At 56.1% G+C, this 14937-nt stretch overlaps 3 protein-coding genes across 3 annotated transcripts in view; 2 read left to right on the top strand and 1 right to left on the bottom strand.

Annotated features, from left to right (window-relative positions):
- GPS2 (G protein pathway suppressor 2) overlaps positions 1-14937 on the bottom strand; it is a 138620-nt gene that overhangs the window by 75089 nt on the left and 48594 nt on the right. The window lies entirely within an intron of this gene.
- Positions 1448-5644, top strand: GABARAP (GABA type A receptor-associated protein). Its single transcript, XM_056863538.1, has 4 exons — positions 1448-1552; positions 4701-4779; positions 5114-5232; positions 5437-5644. Exons 1-4 carry the CDS (start codon positions 1463-1465, stop codon positions 5503-5505), a joined length of 357 nt encoding a protein of 118 aa, XP_056719516.1. The 5' UTR covers positions 1448-1462; the 3' UTR covers positions 5506-5644.
- Positions 8251-13066, top strand: PHF23 (PHD finger protein 23). The gene is made up of 5 exons (XM_056863543.1): positions 8251-8348; positions 8738-8769; positions 9299-9388; positions 10697-11390; positions 12800-13066. Exons 1-5 carry the CDS (start codon positions 8327-8329, stop codon positions 13048-13050), a joined length of 1089 nt encoding a protein of 362 aa, XP_056719521.1. The 5' UTR covers positions 8251-8326; the 3' UTR covers positions 13051-13066.

Genomic DNA, 14937 nt, shown 5'->3' with positions numbered 1-14937 from the left:
GCGGCTCAATTTGTAGAGCATCTGCTTGGCACGCAGAAGGTACCCAGGTTCAATCACCAGTGGCATCTCCAGGGACTAGGCAGATAGATGATGTGAAAGACCCCTGCATGAGACCCTGGAGAGCCGCTGCCGGTCAAGGGTAGGGGTCTAAGGCAGCTTCAGGCGTTCAATTTTGTTCTCTTTCTCTCCATATTTCTGCTGAGGGAAGATGCAGCTGGAAGAGCAGAAAGTTATTGGGGGGAGGGGGCAGCCTCCCGCTTCAGCTTGGGCCCTGGTCCTTCCAGTCCTGGCTGTGTGCTTTCTTATGTGTTCCTATCCGGGGCTGAGGCTGTTTCTTTCCCCGCGACCAGTTTTCTCCCCTCCGAGCTGCCTGCATCCCCTTAAGTAAAGCGATTTCACCATTGGCACACAACTGGCCCACCTTACAGGCCTGTTGTGCGGTCTGCAGCAAGGAGCGCGCAGGACGCGCCACGCCCACCTGCTCACTTCTTGGGACCCCTCCCCTCCCGGAACTGCGGCCGAGGCGCCCCCTGACGCTCAACAGCAGGGCCCCTCCCCTCCTTTCATTGGTCCGTTTGCCACGTGACCACCCTCCCTCTTGCTGGATCTACTCGTCCAGGCAGGCGCACGTGATCATTCCTCTCGGTTGACGTCAGGCACATGACCCGTCACTTTACTGCCCCGCCTCCTCCTAGGCCGATCCTTCCGCGCCCTGGTGTCTTTCCACCTTGCCTTCCCTCCCTCTATTGCGGGCTGGATTTCCTCCGCCCCTCGGCTGTCCCGTTTCCCAAGATCCCCCAACGACATGTTCCCCTTCCCCTGCCTCCAAGTTCGACAGACGGCGACAAAGCGCCTTCCGCGAACTACTTTGTTTTGGTGTCAACGGGTCAACGCAAGCGGCGCAGCGCTTGCGCAAAGCGCGGCTTCGTGAATTGCCCCCCCTTGCGTAGTGCCTTATTGTGGCCTGTATTACGGGAACGGAACTCCGGGGAGGGCTGAGGGGCAGGGCCGGACACGAGGCTCAAAGCGCGGCCGAAAGTTGCAAAGCGCCCGCGTCGGGTTCCGAGCAGACGCTGCCTTTTACGCAGCTGACGCAACACGCCTCATCAGCGCCGGGGACGTCTGCCTCCGCCATCGCCTCAGACAGCGGCGTTGTGGCGACCAATACGCAAACAGCGTACCCTCGCCCCTCCCTCACCGCAGCTGTACGTAAACAAAACGTTCAACCTGCGTTCAGTGACGGCAACGGCATTACGTTTTCGGCGTAAAGCCGTCGGGCACGCTGCGGCGTTTCCGCCCGCCGTTTTGCGCAACCAGCGGAGCTGCGGGTGGGCGAGTGTCGTAACAACGCCAGCGGCGGCGGATCACTGCGCGCGCGGGGGAGTGTGCTGTGAGGCGGCCCGGCCTGGCCCGTTCCCGTCGCTCCTTCGTCCCCCTTCGCCGCCGCTCTCCGCCCGCCGCCATGAAGTTCGTCTACAAGGAGGAGCACCCCTTCGAGAAGCGCCGCTCCGAGGGCGAAAAGATCCGCAAGAAGTACCCGGATCGAGTCCCGGTGAGTCCGCCCGAGGGGGGGGAGCGGCGGCGGCGGCCCCAGCGCCTGTCGAAGGGGGGTGTCCGTCCGCCCACGACAAAGAGTCCCCCCTTCATCGCTCCCCTCCAGGAAATAAGGGAGGGTCGCCTCCAGGACGCCCCCCCTTCCCCCGGCCCCGCAAAGGGGGGCACCTCGGTCCTCCTTCCCGAGCGAGGCGGCCCTCAGCTGTCAGGCAGTTTCAAGCTCCCGTATCCCTCCGCCGGCCTTGTTTTTTACAGCCCCCCCCCCACGAATATCTTTGGCCCTTGACCCCCCCCCCCAAAGAAACTGTCAGAAAAGCGGTTTGCGACGCTGCATCTCGGGACGAGCAACTCTCTCTTCCGCCTCCTCCCCTCCCAAGGAAAATGGAAGCCCTCTTGTGCCGACCCCCTCCTTTTTTGGCTGGGGGCTTCTGCCCCCTCCTGCAGTCCTGCCCCCTCCCTCCTCAACGCCCCCTCCCAGATGCCCCAAGAACATAACCAAAGCTTCTCCCTCTTGATAGTCTCCCCCCTAATTCCCCCCCTCCGCAATTCCCCCCTTGACATTCTTCCCCCCTCCCATTTCCCTCCTCTTGATACTCTTCCTCGCCCCCCCCCCAATTTTCCCCCTTTCTCCCATCTCTGCCCCCCTTTCCTTCAGTCTTCGGTTTCTCCCTTGCTTGGGCAGGGTGGGTTTTGCATGGGGGCATCCTTTCCTTCATTCAACACTTCCCCCCCCCCCATTTTATTTTTGGAAAAGGTGCTCTTTCCCCCCTTTTAATGTTTTTCTTCCGCAGTCCCCCCCCTTGACATTCTCCCCTGCCATTTCCCTCCTCTTCATACTCTTCCTTGCCCCCCCCCCAATTTCACCTTTCTTCCATCTCTGCCCCCATTTCCTTCGGTCTTCGGTTTCTCCCTTGCTTGGGCAGGGTGGGTTTTGCATGGGGGCATCCTTTCCTTCATTCAACGCTCCCCCCCCCCCAGATTTTATTTTCGGAAAAGGTGCAGAGAAAAAATGTGGGGCTGTTCAGTGACCCCAAGGCGTGGGGGAGGGTGCCTTAAGGTTCCTTGCAGGAAGTGAAACAAAGCGAAGCCGTCAGCCTGAATCTGGCCAGGCAGCAGAGGCCTGCCGGGAAGCAAGGCCGTGGCCAGGAGCGGACTGGCTCTCAAACGCCCCTGGAAAGTTCTCGGTGGGTCTCCGCTCTAGAGGGGCAGAGGAGCCCCTGTGGTGGAGGTAGTAGCGCCAGGCGCAGAGAACAGGGGGTGTGGGTACACCAGTGCCCCATCTGTGGAGGGGCGGGGATTAATATCACAATTTCGACCTCGCAGAAAAACGCAGGAAACCACCTTCCCTGCTTTCTCCAGGTTCCTCTTCCGTCTCCCAGGGAAACAGGAGTTGCCCTCCTGGGTGAGGTTCCTGCAGCTAGGAGCCTCAGCGGAGTTGCTCACTGAAGTCCACACACTGAGAAGAGTGTAACTTTGCTTAGGGTGGCGCTGTTGGCCTCTGGCTGCCCAGCCTTCCCAGACTGGTGACACGATCATCATAATGTTTATTTTTTTTACTGAAGGACTTGCCCTGGCCTGGATGGCCCAGGCTCTTAGCCCAGCCCCTTCAGCTCTGGGAAGCTAACCTGGGTCGGCCCTGGTTAGTAGTACTTGGGTGGAAGACCCCCCAAGGAAAACCAGCGTTGCTGTGCAAACCACCTCTGAACATCTCTTGCCTTGAAATCCCTATGAGGTCGCAATAAGTTGGCTGTAACTTTATGGAACTTTTCACGAAACAAATTAAAATCCAACTTTTCACAAATGCTTTGCAAGCAATGATAAGTAACTCAGTGTCGGCGTGTCTGCAGAATTGCTGAGACATTCTGAGAACTTTACCAGCGTTTCTTTGCTGTACTGCAACCAGCAATCCTGAGAGGAAGTTCAGCGTGATAACTGGGCGGGCTGACTGAGAGGGGCTGTGGCAGGCCAGGACAGAGGAGAGAGACCAGTGGGTTGTCATTGGGGCAGGTGGGGCTGGCCCAACGATGGCCCACTGGTCTCTCCCCTCTGTTTGCCCGTTTGCTGAAATGAGTTTGGGGCATTGTAGATCCTGGGAGTTCCCAGTCCATTTCCTCCCCTTTCATCTTTGTTGACCTACCAAATCTTGTAGCACAAACTAAAGCGCTCACCCTGGGGGGAGGGGTCTCACCGTTATAGTTTTGACTTGGAAGCTGGGTTCCTATATTTTTGAATCTTCGGTAGCTACGTAACTGCATAAGAGGAATGTAACAGCAAATTGTTCTTCCAAATGGGGGTTCCAGTGGTTGGTAGTGGGTGGGAAGACATGTACCTGTTTGTTTTCTGCCTGTGCAGCCTCTGCTTGAAAAATAGTTGGGAATCTTAGGTTAAGGTTAAATGGTTTTGCAGCAGGGCGCTACAGCTTGAGGTGTTTTTACCTAAAATCTCCATTTGAGTCGGTGCCTCTAGTAATCTCTGTGCACATGTTTAATGTTTTTTTCTCTGTTATGGTGAGAGTCACAGAAGGGATTTAAAATGTGCAGGTCGTGCTAGCCCCAGGGCCCCTCTCTCCTCTCCAGCCCTGGTTGCACCTGAGCCCCTTAAAGTCAACAAAGTGTAGGGAAAATGCCAGGCAAAGCATTGGGTTAACCTCCAGCTCAAGGCAAGCAGAAAAATCCTCCCTTAAAGCAAAGCTGTGATCTGCAGGGAGGCTTGTAGTGGCTCTGGGGGTGTGAAGTGGCTCTGCCTCGTATGTGGCTTCAGAAGAAGAAACTGAGGGCTTGTTGCCACTTTGCAAATCCTCCCTTCTTGGCCACCAGTGCCTGAAGGTCCAGGGGAGGCTTTCCCTTTTCTTTAACTAGCTTCTGTGTTCCAGGGTTGTGTTCTGTACTGGAAGCAGGTTTCTGATGCTCTGTTTTGCTCGTCTTTGACAGACTTCTGTGAGTTGTGCTGCCTCACCAGGATGTCCCGCTTTAACTGCCCCCAACCCAAGCCCCTCCCGGGGAAGGTGATCCCTTGGGTGGATTCCGAAATCTGCGAGTCTGATTGCTCAACCATTGCTATAATAAGCCTGTTTAGCTGTTGGTTCTTGAACTCTCTGCTGCTTCATGCCCTTCCCTAATGCCACCTGTGTCTGCCAACCCCTGCAGGTCATCGTGGAAAAGGCTCCAAAGGCCCGGATAGGTGATCTGGACAAGAAGAAGTACCTTGTCCCTTCAGACCTCACAGGTACTTGCCTGGGGACAAGGAATGGGGCTGAGGGCGGGCAGTTGGCTGAACCAGGAATCTCATAGTCTGACCAGCTTCCTGGGTGGGAGGGGAGGGGTTTTGTGTGTCTGTGTGTTGGCTGTGCAGATATTGACATCAGGGCCATTTGGATCACCTACACCCCATTAGGCGAGCAGAACGTTTGTTGTATGAGGCCCACTTTGTTTCACACGGGTGCTGGATCGACACTGGCTAAAGAGGAAGGCTGCGAAGCCTAGGGGCAATGAGGCAGGGGTCCCAGCGCAATGTCTTTCTTCCTCCTGCCTCAAAACTTTCTCTCCCTTCTCTTCCCCAGTCGGGCAGTTCTACTTCCTGATTCGGAAAAGGATCCACCTCAGAGCCGAGGATGCGCTTTTCTTCTTCGTGAACAACGTCATCCCCCCGACCAGCGCCACCATGGGGCAGTTGTACCAGGTACGTGTGTTCCTTTGACACTGTGTGGAAGCCCCCACCCCCAGTGTGGCTGCCTTGGAAAAATCCCCAGCACCCTGAAGTGCTAAGCAGGAAATAGTAGAATTCTCCGTGGGGGGTGGAGTAACTTGCCACGGCCAGTGGGAGTTGACTGGTGAATCTCTGTTCTTGGACTGCAGCATCTTTCTCTTCTCTCCCTCCCCCCAGGAACATCACGAGGAGGATTTCTTCCTGTACATTGCCTACAGTGACGAAAGCGTCTACGGCAGCATGTAAGGCTTGCCTCCTCCACCTGCCGCCACCACCGGGGGGGCGGCACGTGCTCCTGAAGGGACCTGCACTTTTTTGTTGTTGTTTGTTGTTGATTTTATGTTCAAGAGCCTTTTGACCCAGGACTGGGGAGGATTGTGTTTTTTTTTCCTTTTTCCTTTTTTTTTTTTTACTTTCTGGATTGCCCCTCTCCCCCATCCTTTCTAAACCTGCCTCCCTTCTGTAATGACTACTCACACTTTACTTTCCCTTAACCCCCTGCCCTGGGCTTTCTTTTGAAGTGGTTGTGGGATTGCGGCTACAAGAAAATATACCTCTCTTCTCTTGCGTTCTTTTTTTTTGTCTTCCCACCCCATTTTTCATTTTTTTTTTCTTGGAAGGGGTTAGGGGGTCAAATTTTCAACAACACACAAAAAATCCTCCCCTGTTTCAAACTTTTCAGCTCCACTACCATGCCCTGAATTTGCTCTTATCTGGGGGTTGTACTACTCTGCCTGGCACTTTCTGTAACCAGAGCAGGGGATGGAGAATGCTAATAATTAAAAACAAAAAAAACCTTAAGAAGAAACTTGAGCCTCTAGGGAAGTTCTTTTCATTGCTCGACAAGGGAGGCATCCTAATATTACCTGCAAATTATCTATATTTCTTGCCATGTAGGGAAAAGACCCCTAGCATCTGGGGGTTAGGTTGTTGGATTAGGTTGGGGGTCAGTTTGGGAAGGGGGGCTGTCAAAAAGGGTAGGAAGAAAAGGTCCTTGGGTGTACGGGGTGGGAACCAAAAAGAGGTCTGGGTATTCTGTGCAGATTCAACATCGAAGGCAAAGGTTGGAGTAGTGTGCACAGGAGCAGTGAACTGGAAGTGTGGAAGAATGATGGCCAAGTGATACCACGGGGCTGGGCGGTGCTTCGAGTTCCTATGCTGGGAACGAGCCATTGTGGACAAGGATGGTCACAGCTGCTGGGCTGGGGGTAGAATTGAGTTCTTCAAGGCCTGCAAGAACCTCTCAGCAGCCCTTTCACTGGGTTTGGGGAGAATGGCATTGCTGCTGATTGGAGGGAGGCCATCTTTGGGGTCACACAGGAGCCTCAAGTGCATGAAAAGGCATTACTGGCAGGCTTCGGCAGATGAAGACCAGCCTGGGCTCAGCTGGTTGTTCCTTCCCCTCGCTTCATGGCAGCTTTTCTCTTGGGTGTGAGTTAGGAGGTCAAGCCCTAGTTGCCATCGATCTGAAAGGCTAGCTGTTTCCTGCTGCGCGGGCATCTGTGGTTGGGGACTTTCTAGCCTTTCGCCATACTTAGACCTGTGAACAGAAGCTGGTGTTTACATGGGACATCGTGCATGAAGAAGTGGGAGAATGGGGAGGTGCCACTTTTCAGGGAGGAAGGGTGGGCTTCAGGCAGGCCCCAGCCCGCGGGCAGAGTGGGAGTTTTGCAAGTGACTCAGGGCTGCTTCAACCCTCTGCCAGGCTTACAGCCACGCACTTTACATTAGCGCTACAGCCAGAGGCCTTTCGCAAGCCCTCTTAAATGCCCTGAACCTAGGGTTGCCAACCTCCAGGTACTCAGCAAACTAGAAACAGCACTTCACAAAGCTAGACACAATGATTATAAATTAGTGGTATTTAATAACATATCCACCACTGATAGTATGTAGGCAAAAACATGTGTTGTTAATTATTGCCTGAAAAGTAATGCCAAAGAGAGGTCTATGCCTTGTTACAAACAAATAACAGTATTATAGGTAAGTCCATGAAAGGGGGTGCCAACCTCCCTTTCTTCCACAGATATGCTTCTTGAGAGTAGCAATTCAGTAGTGCAGTTGTTCTCAACAGAAGCCCGGTGATCTTTCTGTTTCAGTGATTAACGCCTTCTTCAGGGTCCAATGCTGGCTGTTACTAACATTCTCTGCGTTGGCCTGAGAACAACTGCACTACCTCTCATTGGCGTTACTTTTAAGGCAATAATTAACAACACATGTTTTTGCCTACATACTATCAGTGGTGGATATGTTATTATATACCACTACTTTATAATCATTGTGTCTAGCTTTGTGAAGTGCTGTTTCTAGTTTGCTAACCTTTGTTTACCACACACACACACAAACCTCCAGGTACTAGCTGGAGATCTCCTGCTGTTACAACTGATCTCCAGATGATAAAGATCAGTTTACCTGGCGAAAATAGCCACTTTGACAATTGGACTCTATGGTATTGAAGTCCCTCCCCAAACCCCGCCCTCCTCAGGCTCCGCCCCCAAAAACCTCTCGCCGGTGGCGAAGAGGGACCTGGCCACCCTACTTTTAAAAGACTACGACTCCCGCGATCCTCGGGGCTCAGCCCTTTTTCATTCCTCCCGGCGAAAACTACAGTACCCAGCGTGCCGTCCTCTCGATTGCCCTGAAAAGCGGAAGTGAGGGAGCGTGCGGGGCGGGGTTGTCCGCCTCCGCGCGCTGCCCGACGGGATTCGTAGTGCGGCCCGCGACGTCCCCTCGGAGGGCTGGGCGGCGAGGACTGCATGTCCCGAGATACCCCGCGGCGGGGCGGGGCCAGGCGCTCGGAGCGAGCCGGGAGGGAGGGAGTCGAGGGGAGGGGGGAGCGAGCGAGCGAGCTCGGGCTGGACTCGAGTCGGCTCGGGCGGCACCGGACGGAGCGACGGGAGGGGAGGGGAGCCGAGGGGAGCGGGCGGGCGAGCGAGCGGCCGAGAAACGCGGGCGGCCGGCCGGGCGAGGAAGGGGAGGGGGCGACCAGGCCAGCGGGGGGGGGAGAGGTCCCCGAGCCCCGCCGTCGCAGGCGAGGAGGGGGCGGCTGGCTGGCTGGGGGGGGCCGGTCATGGCGGAGCCCAGCCCCGAAGGTAAGGGGGGAGAGAGAGGGCGGCAGACCCAATTAGGGGGGGGGGCTTCGCCTCCGCGGGCGAGGGAGAAAGTGGGGCGGGGGGAGCCGCCACATGGAGAAGGGCGGAGGGGGGGGGGGAGCATGCGGCGGGGTGGGGGCGGCCTCCGTCGGAGGGGCTGGGAGGAGACCTCCGGGGGGCGGTTGCGGGGGGGGGGGGTCGAGCCCGCCGACGGTTCCTTCTCGGGAGCTCAGCTAAAGTTCCTGGGGGGCGGGGGGAGGAAGACGGGACCGGATCGGGCAGGAAACCCCCCCCCTCTTAGGCTCTTTCGCGTGCCTGTGCGTGGAGGGAAGATGCGGGGGTCTCCCCGGCCTCCCCCCCTCATCCCACCCCCCCAACTTCTTTTCCAGATCCGCCTCCGAACCTGAAGCCGGAGACGCAGGTAAAAAAAAGAAAGAAAGAAAGGGAAAGTCTTGATAAAGGTCGGCGGCGGGGGGTGGGGGCTGGCTGGCTCCTTCTCCCCCTCCCCCCCGTGCGTGGGGGAAGCGACCCTCCTCACCCCTCCCCTTCCTCTCCGCGACTCTCGGTGTCCCCCCCCCCCAATTCTCCGGTCTCCGCCGCCGCCCGGCAAAATGGCCCCCCCAGCACGGCCGCGCCTCCTGGCTCGGGGGTTGCAACATCCCCGCGTGCGCCTCGGGAGAGCCAGGAAAAAGCCCGGCTCTCCCCCCACCCCCTTCCCTCGTCTCGCCCCCCCCCCGACGTGCCTTTTTCTCGCCCCGGGGCCTGTGGGGGGGGCCCTGCTTGCCGAGGGGGGAGCGGAGCTCGGCGGGTTCCCTCCCCGGCCCCTTTCCGGCTCGCGCCTCCCTCCCTCCCCCCGTTTGCACACCCGGCCGTTATCTGGGGTCCTCGCCCTGGGGAGGGGGCGGGGGTACCCCGGCCGGAGTTAACGCACCCCCCCTCCCCCCCCGCAGCCTCCCGAGCAGCGGCGACGGACCATCGAGGATTTCAACAAATTCTGCAGCTTCGTCCTGGCCTACGCCGGCTACATCCCTTCCAAGGAGGTGAGTGGGGGGCTCCGGAGGACCCCTCTCCCCCGACCCCTTTGCCTTCCAGATTCTCGCTAAGCTCACGGATAGGGGTCTGCAATTCCGCTGCATCGGGGAACTGTCCGCAATTTCCGTTGGAGAGCTGGGGGGGGGATGTGGGGCGGTGGGGGGGTGCCCTTCCTTCCCAGGAGCTTTGGGGGAGGGCTGCCTGTCTGGTGGGCGGCCGGTGCTGCTTCCGCCGCTGGGGAGGCGCCTCCCCGTCTCCCGCGCGCCCGGAGCCAGCCTGCCCGCCCGCCTCTTAGCTGTCCGCCTTTGGTGTTTTTATTCCTCTGCCTTTTGCTTTTGAGCGCCCCGAGTCCTTGGAAAAACTACAAATCCCAGATGGCTCTGGGGCGTGGCCATTTTGCTCAGACTCGGGCTCGTTGCATGCTGGGAAGTGTAGGCAGCCACCCTGGGAGCAAGGGGGCAGACATGTCCTTGCTCGTGCGGTAGGGCTCGGAGGCTCCCAAGTGCATTTTGGGAGTCGTAGTTCGCTCTTTACTCCTGCAGTGCTGGCTTCCCATGGGCTCTGGCAATTCTTTCCCATGCTGGGCTTGGAATATGCTCAATTGCAAAAAAAGTGCCTCTGAGAATGTGCAGATTTTGTTTAAACTACTGTGCGTAGGGTTGCCATCTTCCACATGGGGCGTGCAGAAATGGCAGAATTACCACTGCTCTCCAGACTGCAGATATCAGTTCCCCTGGAGAAAGGGCCGCTTGCGAGGGTGGGCTCTATGGCATAATACTCCATTGAAGCTCCCTCGCCTCCCCAAACCCCACCCTCTCCAGGTTCCACCCCCAAATCTCCAGGAATCAGCAACCCCAGGTGGGCACCCCTTAAGCTGTTGAGGCTCCCAGGTGAGGTAGAACCCCCCTTCCAAGGTTTTCCTTGCTTTAGGAATCAGGTTCTGCTCTTCATTGGGTGGCTTCCTTTGAGCTCTGTGTTGCCTCGGCGTTTGGAACGCTGCTCCTTCTCCTTTAATTCTTTGTCCCAGAGTGGATCTCGGTCAGTCTATGACCATTCTTTGTGTGCGCATGTGTGCCAATTGTCTTCCTTGATGGGATTACAGCCCCTGGTGGTTGATGTGTGAAAACTTAAGCCGTAAGGCAGGGCTTGGTTGCTCTTAAAAGAGTCTGGAGAGCCATCTCTTGCGTCCCATCGCAGGACACTTTTTTCTGAGCAGACGGGGAATGTCATTGACATACTTGCTCTGTAAGTAGGCAGAGCGACTCTCTCGCAGGCTACTCTTACAGCCAGGGAACTGACTTTTGTTTGCCTCGCAGGAGAATGACTGGACGCCCTCCGGCTCAAACTCGCCCATCCGCCCAGAGAGCGTGGTGGACAGTGATGGCTGGGAGTCGACCCACTCGGACCTGCACACCATTGAGACCTTTGTGAAGAAGGCCAAGTCTTCAAAGAAGAAGGCAGCTTTCCGCCGGCTCAAATCGGACAGCTCGCTGCTGGAGAAAATGAAGCTCAAGGACTCCCTTTTTGACTTGGACCCTGTGGGCAAGCAGCCACCCCCACTGGCAGGGCCCAAAGCGGGCGCTGAGAGAAAGAAGGACAAGAGGAACCGCAAAGCCGCCCTGGAGGCCGGGGGCCCCAAGCGCAGCCGGGGGGACCCGGGGGGGGAGAAGCGCTCGCGCATCAAAAAGAGCAAGAAGCGGAAGTTGAAAAAGGCGGAGCGCTCTGAGAAGAAGCACAAAGCTTCGCTGAGCGAGACGGACTCGGAGGAGGAGGAGACGGCGGTGGCGCCTCTGGCAGGGGTAGCCCTGCGGCCGGGCAGGGAGGAGGGGGCGGCCACGGCACTGGTCAGCGTGCCGGCGCCCCCGGAGCTCCTGGCAGCTGGCTTCCCCATTAAGGGTGAGGACATGGAAGGGAAGGAGGGCATCAGCACGGAGACCAGCCAAGACGGGGACGGCAGCTCCAGCGAAGGCGAGATGCGGGTGATGGACGAGGACATCATGGTGGAATCAGGTGAGGAGTTGAGGGGTGTCCCAGGCCAGGGCTCTGTTTTGGCCCCGAAGTTGTTCATGTCCTTCATGTGTTTGGGTGAACTATATTCAAAGAACCCGAGTCACCTGAATTTGCTTTACCTTTTATGTTAAATGGGGTTGGACAAGGCTTTGTAAGACTGCTTATGAGACATGCCCCATCCCGGGTCTCCAGTTCCATGGCTCAGTGACATGCGCTGGATGTCCATGCTCAACATCTACAGGAGTAGGCTGACCGGAATGTGGTGTGGTCTAATTAAAACTGGAATCCCTGTGAAGTATTTCAGATCTCTTAAAAGTGAAATAAATGTACCATCAGTTAATGTCTGACCTCCTTAAGAAAATAATAAGTGGATTTCTGGAGTCAGAGCATGAATCTCAGCAACCAGAAGGCCTGAGGAGGCCCCCAAGGACATTTGCCGTTTCTGCCTGCCTGCCTTGGAGTAATGCATGGGTCCCCAACATGGTGCCTATGAGTGCCATGGCACCTACTGACACCTTTCCTGCACCCACCTAGTGCTTTTAGAAAGTGGGCGGGGCCATGTGGAACTTTTGCCTAGCAAGGCCTCTGATTGGCCATTGGAGATCTGTTTGGTTGCATGGATTTTTAAATCGCAGCCGCCACTGCAGCACAAGAATCTTTACCGTGTGACTGAAGGTAAGCCGCGGCACCATTTTGGGGCTGGCTCCACCGTACTGTGTCTGAATTCCGAAGATTCCCACAGGGCCCAAAAAGGTTGGGGACCCCTGGTCTGACGGACAGTGTGGATTGACAGGGACTGGGCATGCCAGAATCCCAGACCAAGTTTGCATCTCCCTCTGTCGGGGCCCCACTTCTTTTTTTTTTTCCTTCTTCTTTTTTTATAGCCACACAACTAGTTTTAGACATTGAACTGCTGGATTTTTTTATGGTCTCCTTCTCTCAGCCCCAGAAAAGAAGCTTTGCCACGTTTAACTCTGCAGCATACGCTGAGTAAAATCCAAATTATGCAAAAATTTCTTTGCTCATAGTTTATGTTCTTCCTAGTCGCAGAGCAAATCCAAGGACAACTGTGTGTGTGGGGGGGTGTCCCAACCTCAAAGTGCCTCCCTCAAGGCTGTGTGAGTGTGTTAAGTGCCCTCAAGTCGTTTCCAACTCATGGCGACCCTATGAATCATTGTCCTCCAAAGTGTCCTATCCTTAACAGCCTTGCTCAGATCTTATGGGCTCAGGGCTAGGGACTTAAAAATGACTGGAAAGACATAACAAAAGCTGACATTCTAGTGCTGATCAATTTGTGCCAGATACCAAAATGTTGACTCCCTTCAGTGAGGGAATGGCCTGGTTACAAGCTTGCTTCTGACCTTGCCTCTCTCTCCTCCTTCTCTCCCTTCTGGTCGCTGCTTCTTCAGGGGATGATTCGTGGGACCTCATCACATGTTACTGCCAGAAGCCATTCGCCGGTCGGCCCATGATTGAGTGTAACCAGTGTGGCACCTGGATCCACCTCTCGTGCGCCAAGATCAAAAAGACCAACGTTCCCGACATCTTCTATTGCCAGAAGTGTAAAGAAGGCTCTCGAAAACAGCTGCCCCCCTTGCTCCCACCGGCGGCTCCCGGGGCCGCAGCTGCCATTGCATCCAGGGGAGGAGGGGAGCCCTAGCCGGTCAGGGGATGATGGCTTTGGGCCAGACTTCTGCCGCAGAGGGACAAAAGACTGGGCAGGGTGGGGAGTCTGTTCTGGATTGGTATCCAAATGAGCCTCGGTTCCTCTGGGTATTTGGGCTGGTAACAGAACCAGCATTGAAGGGGGGGTGGTCCCACCCTCACAAAATCAGCAGATGCTGTCTGGCAGTTACATACCCCTCACCTCCCCCTTGTGGGGTTGATCCTGGCCCACTTCGTGTTCTGGGAAGGCGTTGCCACGCTGAAACCATTGAGGAGAGTGAAACTGGACAGCAAAGAGGTTCCTGTTCTGTACCTTGAGAGTGCGCATAACGTTGCGATGGGAGAAGGCAGTAGAAGTGTCTTCATTTTTCTTCTAGCTCTTCCCCAGCAAAGTTCACTTGTAAATAAACAGAAAGCAAAGGTTAGGTTCTCCCCCACCCCACACTGGGATTTTTGTGTTTCCCTGTTGGAAAGCTTTTTGTACACCCCTTGAAACTCTTTAAAGTATTTGTCGCATTCCTCCAGAGGCAGTACAGGATGAGCCTCCTGAAAGACACTTAGGATTACTAGTTGTGAAAGGAGGGGGGATCCAGGTGGAAATGTCACTTATTTTTATTAATCCTTAGAGGTTTTTTTTTTTTTTGCTTGATGCTATGGAAATGGATTTTTTAAATGCTCCTGGGAAAGGTTGGGGAAGGAGACAGAAAAGGGGAAGACGCTGATTGCCAACAACAAACTCCTGCACAAAAAATGGGGGGGGGGGAGAGGAATAATCCAAGGCCCCCAGTGTGATTTTGCTGTTCTCAAAATAAGAAGGGACAGTTTTAATTGTTTTCTGACTAGCTGATCCGGAAGAGCAGAGAGGCTAAGTACTTGTGTTCAGACGTGGAGCTAGACGGCTTTGCAGCAAATGAAGTCTGCAGAGATACCACTCTAAAGCTACAAACTCCCCATACCAGGATATCCCTGGCCAACCGAGCTCTGCTTCTGTTGCCCTCCCCTTCCAGCCTCTGCCCCACTTGAGGTTAGTCTTTTGATCAGTGGGGGGGGTTGTTTTTGAGGCCCCCTTCCCCGATTCCCTTTTTGCTCTAATATTCGCAGAGCTTTTGAATGTAAATAAAAGATGTGGACCCTTTTGGCGCTTGTACAGACGGCTGTGATGTTCGTTCGTATTCCGTGTGCTGTCTGCGGAGGGGGAGGGGGGACCCTTCGGCCTCACGGGCGGGCGAGGGTGGCTCAGACGAGGAAAGGAGGCCTGCCTCTCTCCATGGGCTTCCTTCTCCGCGTGGCAACTGGGTTGCAGCCAGCATTGATCCCCAGGGGTTGTCAACATCACGGAGACTTGGGGTGCGTGGAGCCTGGGGAGGGGAGGGACCTCAGCGGGGCATAACGCCCACGTTTTCTCTCCGGAGCAGCCATTTTCCCCCCAGGGGAACTGATTTGTGACTCCTGGAGACCAGCTGCAGTGATGGGAGATCCCCAGGCCCCACCCCAGAGCCCTTCCAATCCATAGCGGTGTCCTGTGGCGGTGAGTTCCGTGGGCAAGGCCGCCACGACGTTCAAGGGCTGAAGAGGACTCTGAGCGCGCGCAGAATCCCGCCCGCCTCCGTCTCACGCTCTTTCTGTTTGTCTCTCGTCACATTTCCGGTGATCGGTGGGCGGGACTTCTGCTTCTCACGTGACAGGAGGCCGTTCCCGTCAGGACAAAGGAAGGGGCTTTTCCCCCGCCCCCTGCTGCGCTCCGCCCCCAGCCGTCGGGACGTCATTATTTTCTTTCCCCCCCCACGCGACGGGCGTCACGTGACACACCCATCCTGTCGCCAGAGCGGGGAGGTGGAAGCCTTTCCCTCCGTCACGTGATGCGGCTCACGCCTCGCTCCTC

The sequence above is a fragment of the Euleptes europaea genome, chromosome 18, assembly GCF_029931775.1.
Source record: "Euleptes europaea isolate rEulEur1 chromosome 18, rEulEur1.hap1, whole genome shotgun sequence".
Taxonomy (NCBI): Eukaryota; Metazoa; Chordata; class Lepidosauria; order Squamata; family Sphaerodactylidae; genus Euleptes; species Euleptes europaea.
Note: the sequence above shows the minus strand (reverse complement) of the source record. Positions and strands in the feature narration are given on the sequence as shown.

What these genes read in the sequence shown, in the direction of transcription:
- GABARAP (XM_056863538.1), top strand. Translation starts at nt 1,463, where the DNA reads ATGAAGTTCGTCTACAAGGAGGAGCACCCCTTCGAGAAGCGCCGCTCC. An exon ending in AGTACCCGGATCGAGTCCCG is followed by an intron (nt 1,553 to 4,700) that starts GTGAGTCCGCCC and finishes CAACCCCTGCAG; the next exon opens with GTCATCGTGGAAAAGGCTCC. An exon ending in TGTCCCTTCAGACCTCACAG is followed by an intron (nt 4,780 to 5,113) that starts GTACTTGCCTGG and finishes TCTCTTCCCCAG; the next exon opens with TCGGGCAGTTCTACTTCCTG.
- PHF23 (XM_056863543.1), top strand. Translation starts at nt 8,327, where the DNA reads ATGGCGGAGCCCAGCCCCGAAG. An exon ending in GCTACATCCCTTCCAAGGAG is followed by an intron (nt 9,389 to 10,696) that starts GTGAGTGGGGGG and finishes TTTGCCTCGCAG; the next exon opens with GAGAATGACTGGACGCCCTC. An exon ending in GGACATCATGGTGGAATCAG is followed by an intron (nt 11,391 to 12,799) that starts GTGAGGAGTTGA and finishes CTGCTTCTTCAG; the next exon opens with GGGATGATTCGTGGGACCTC.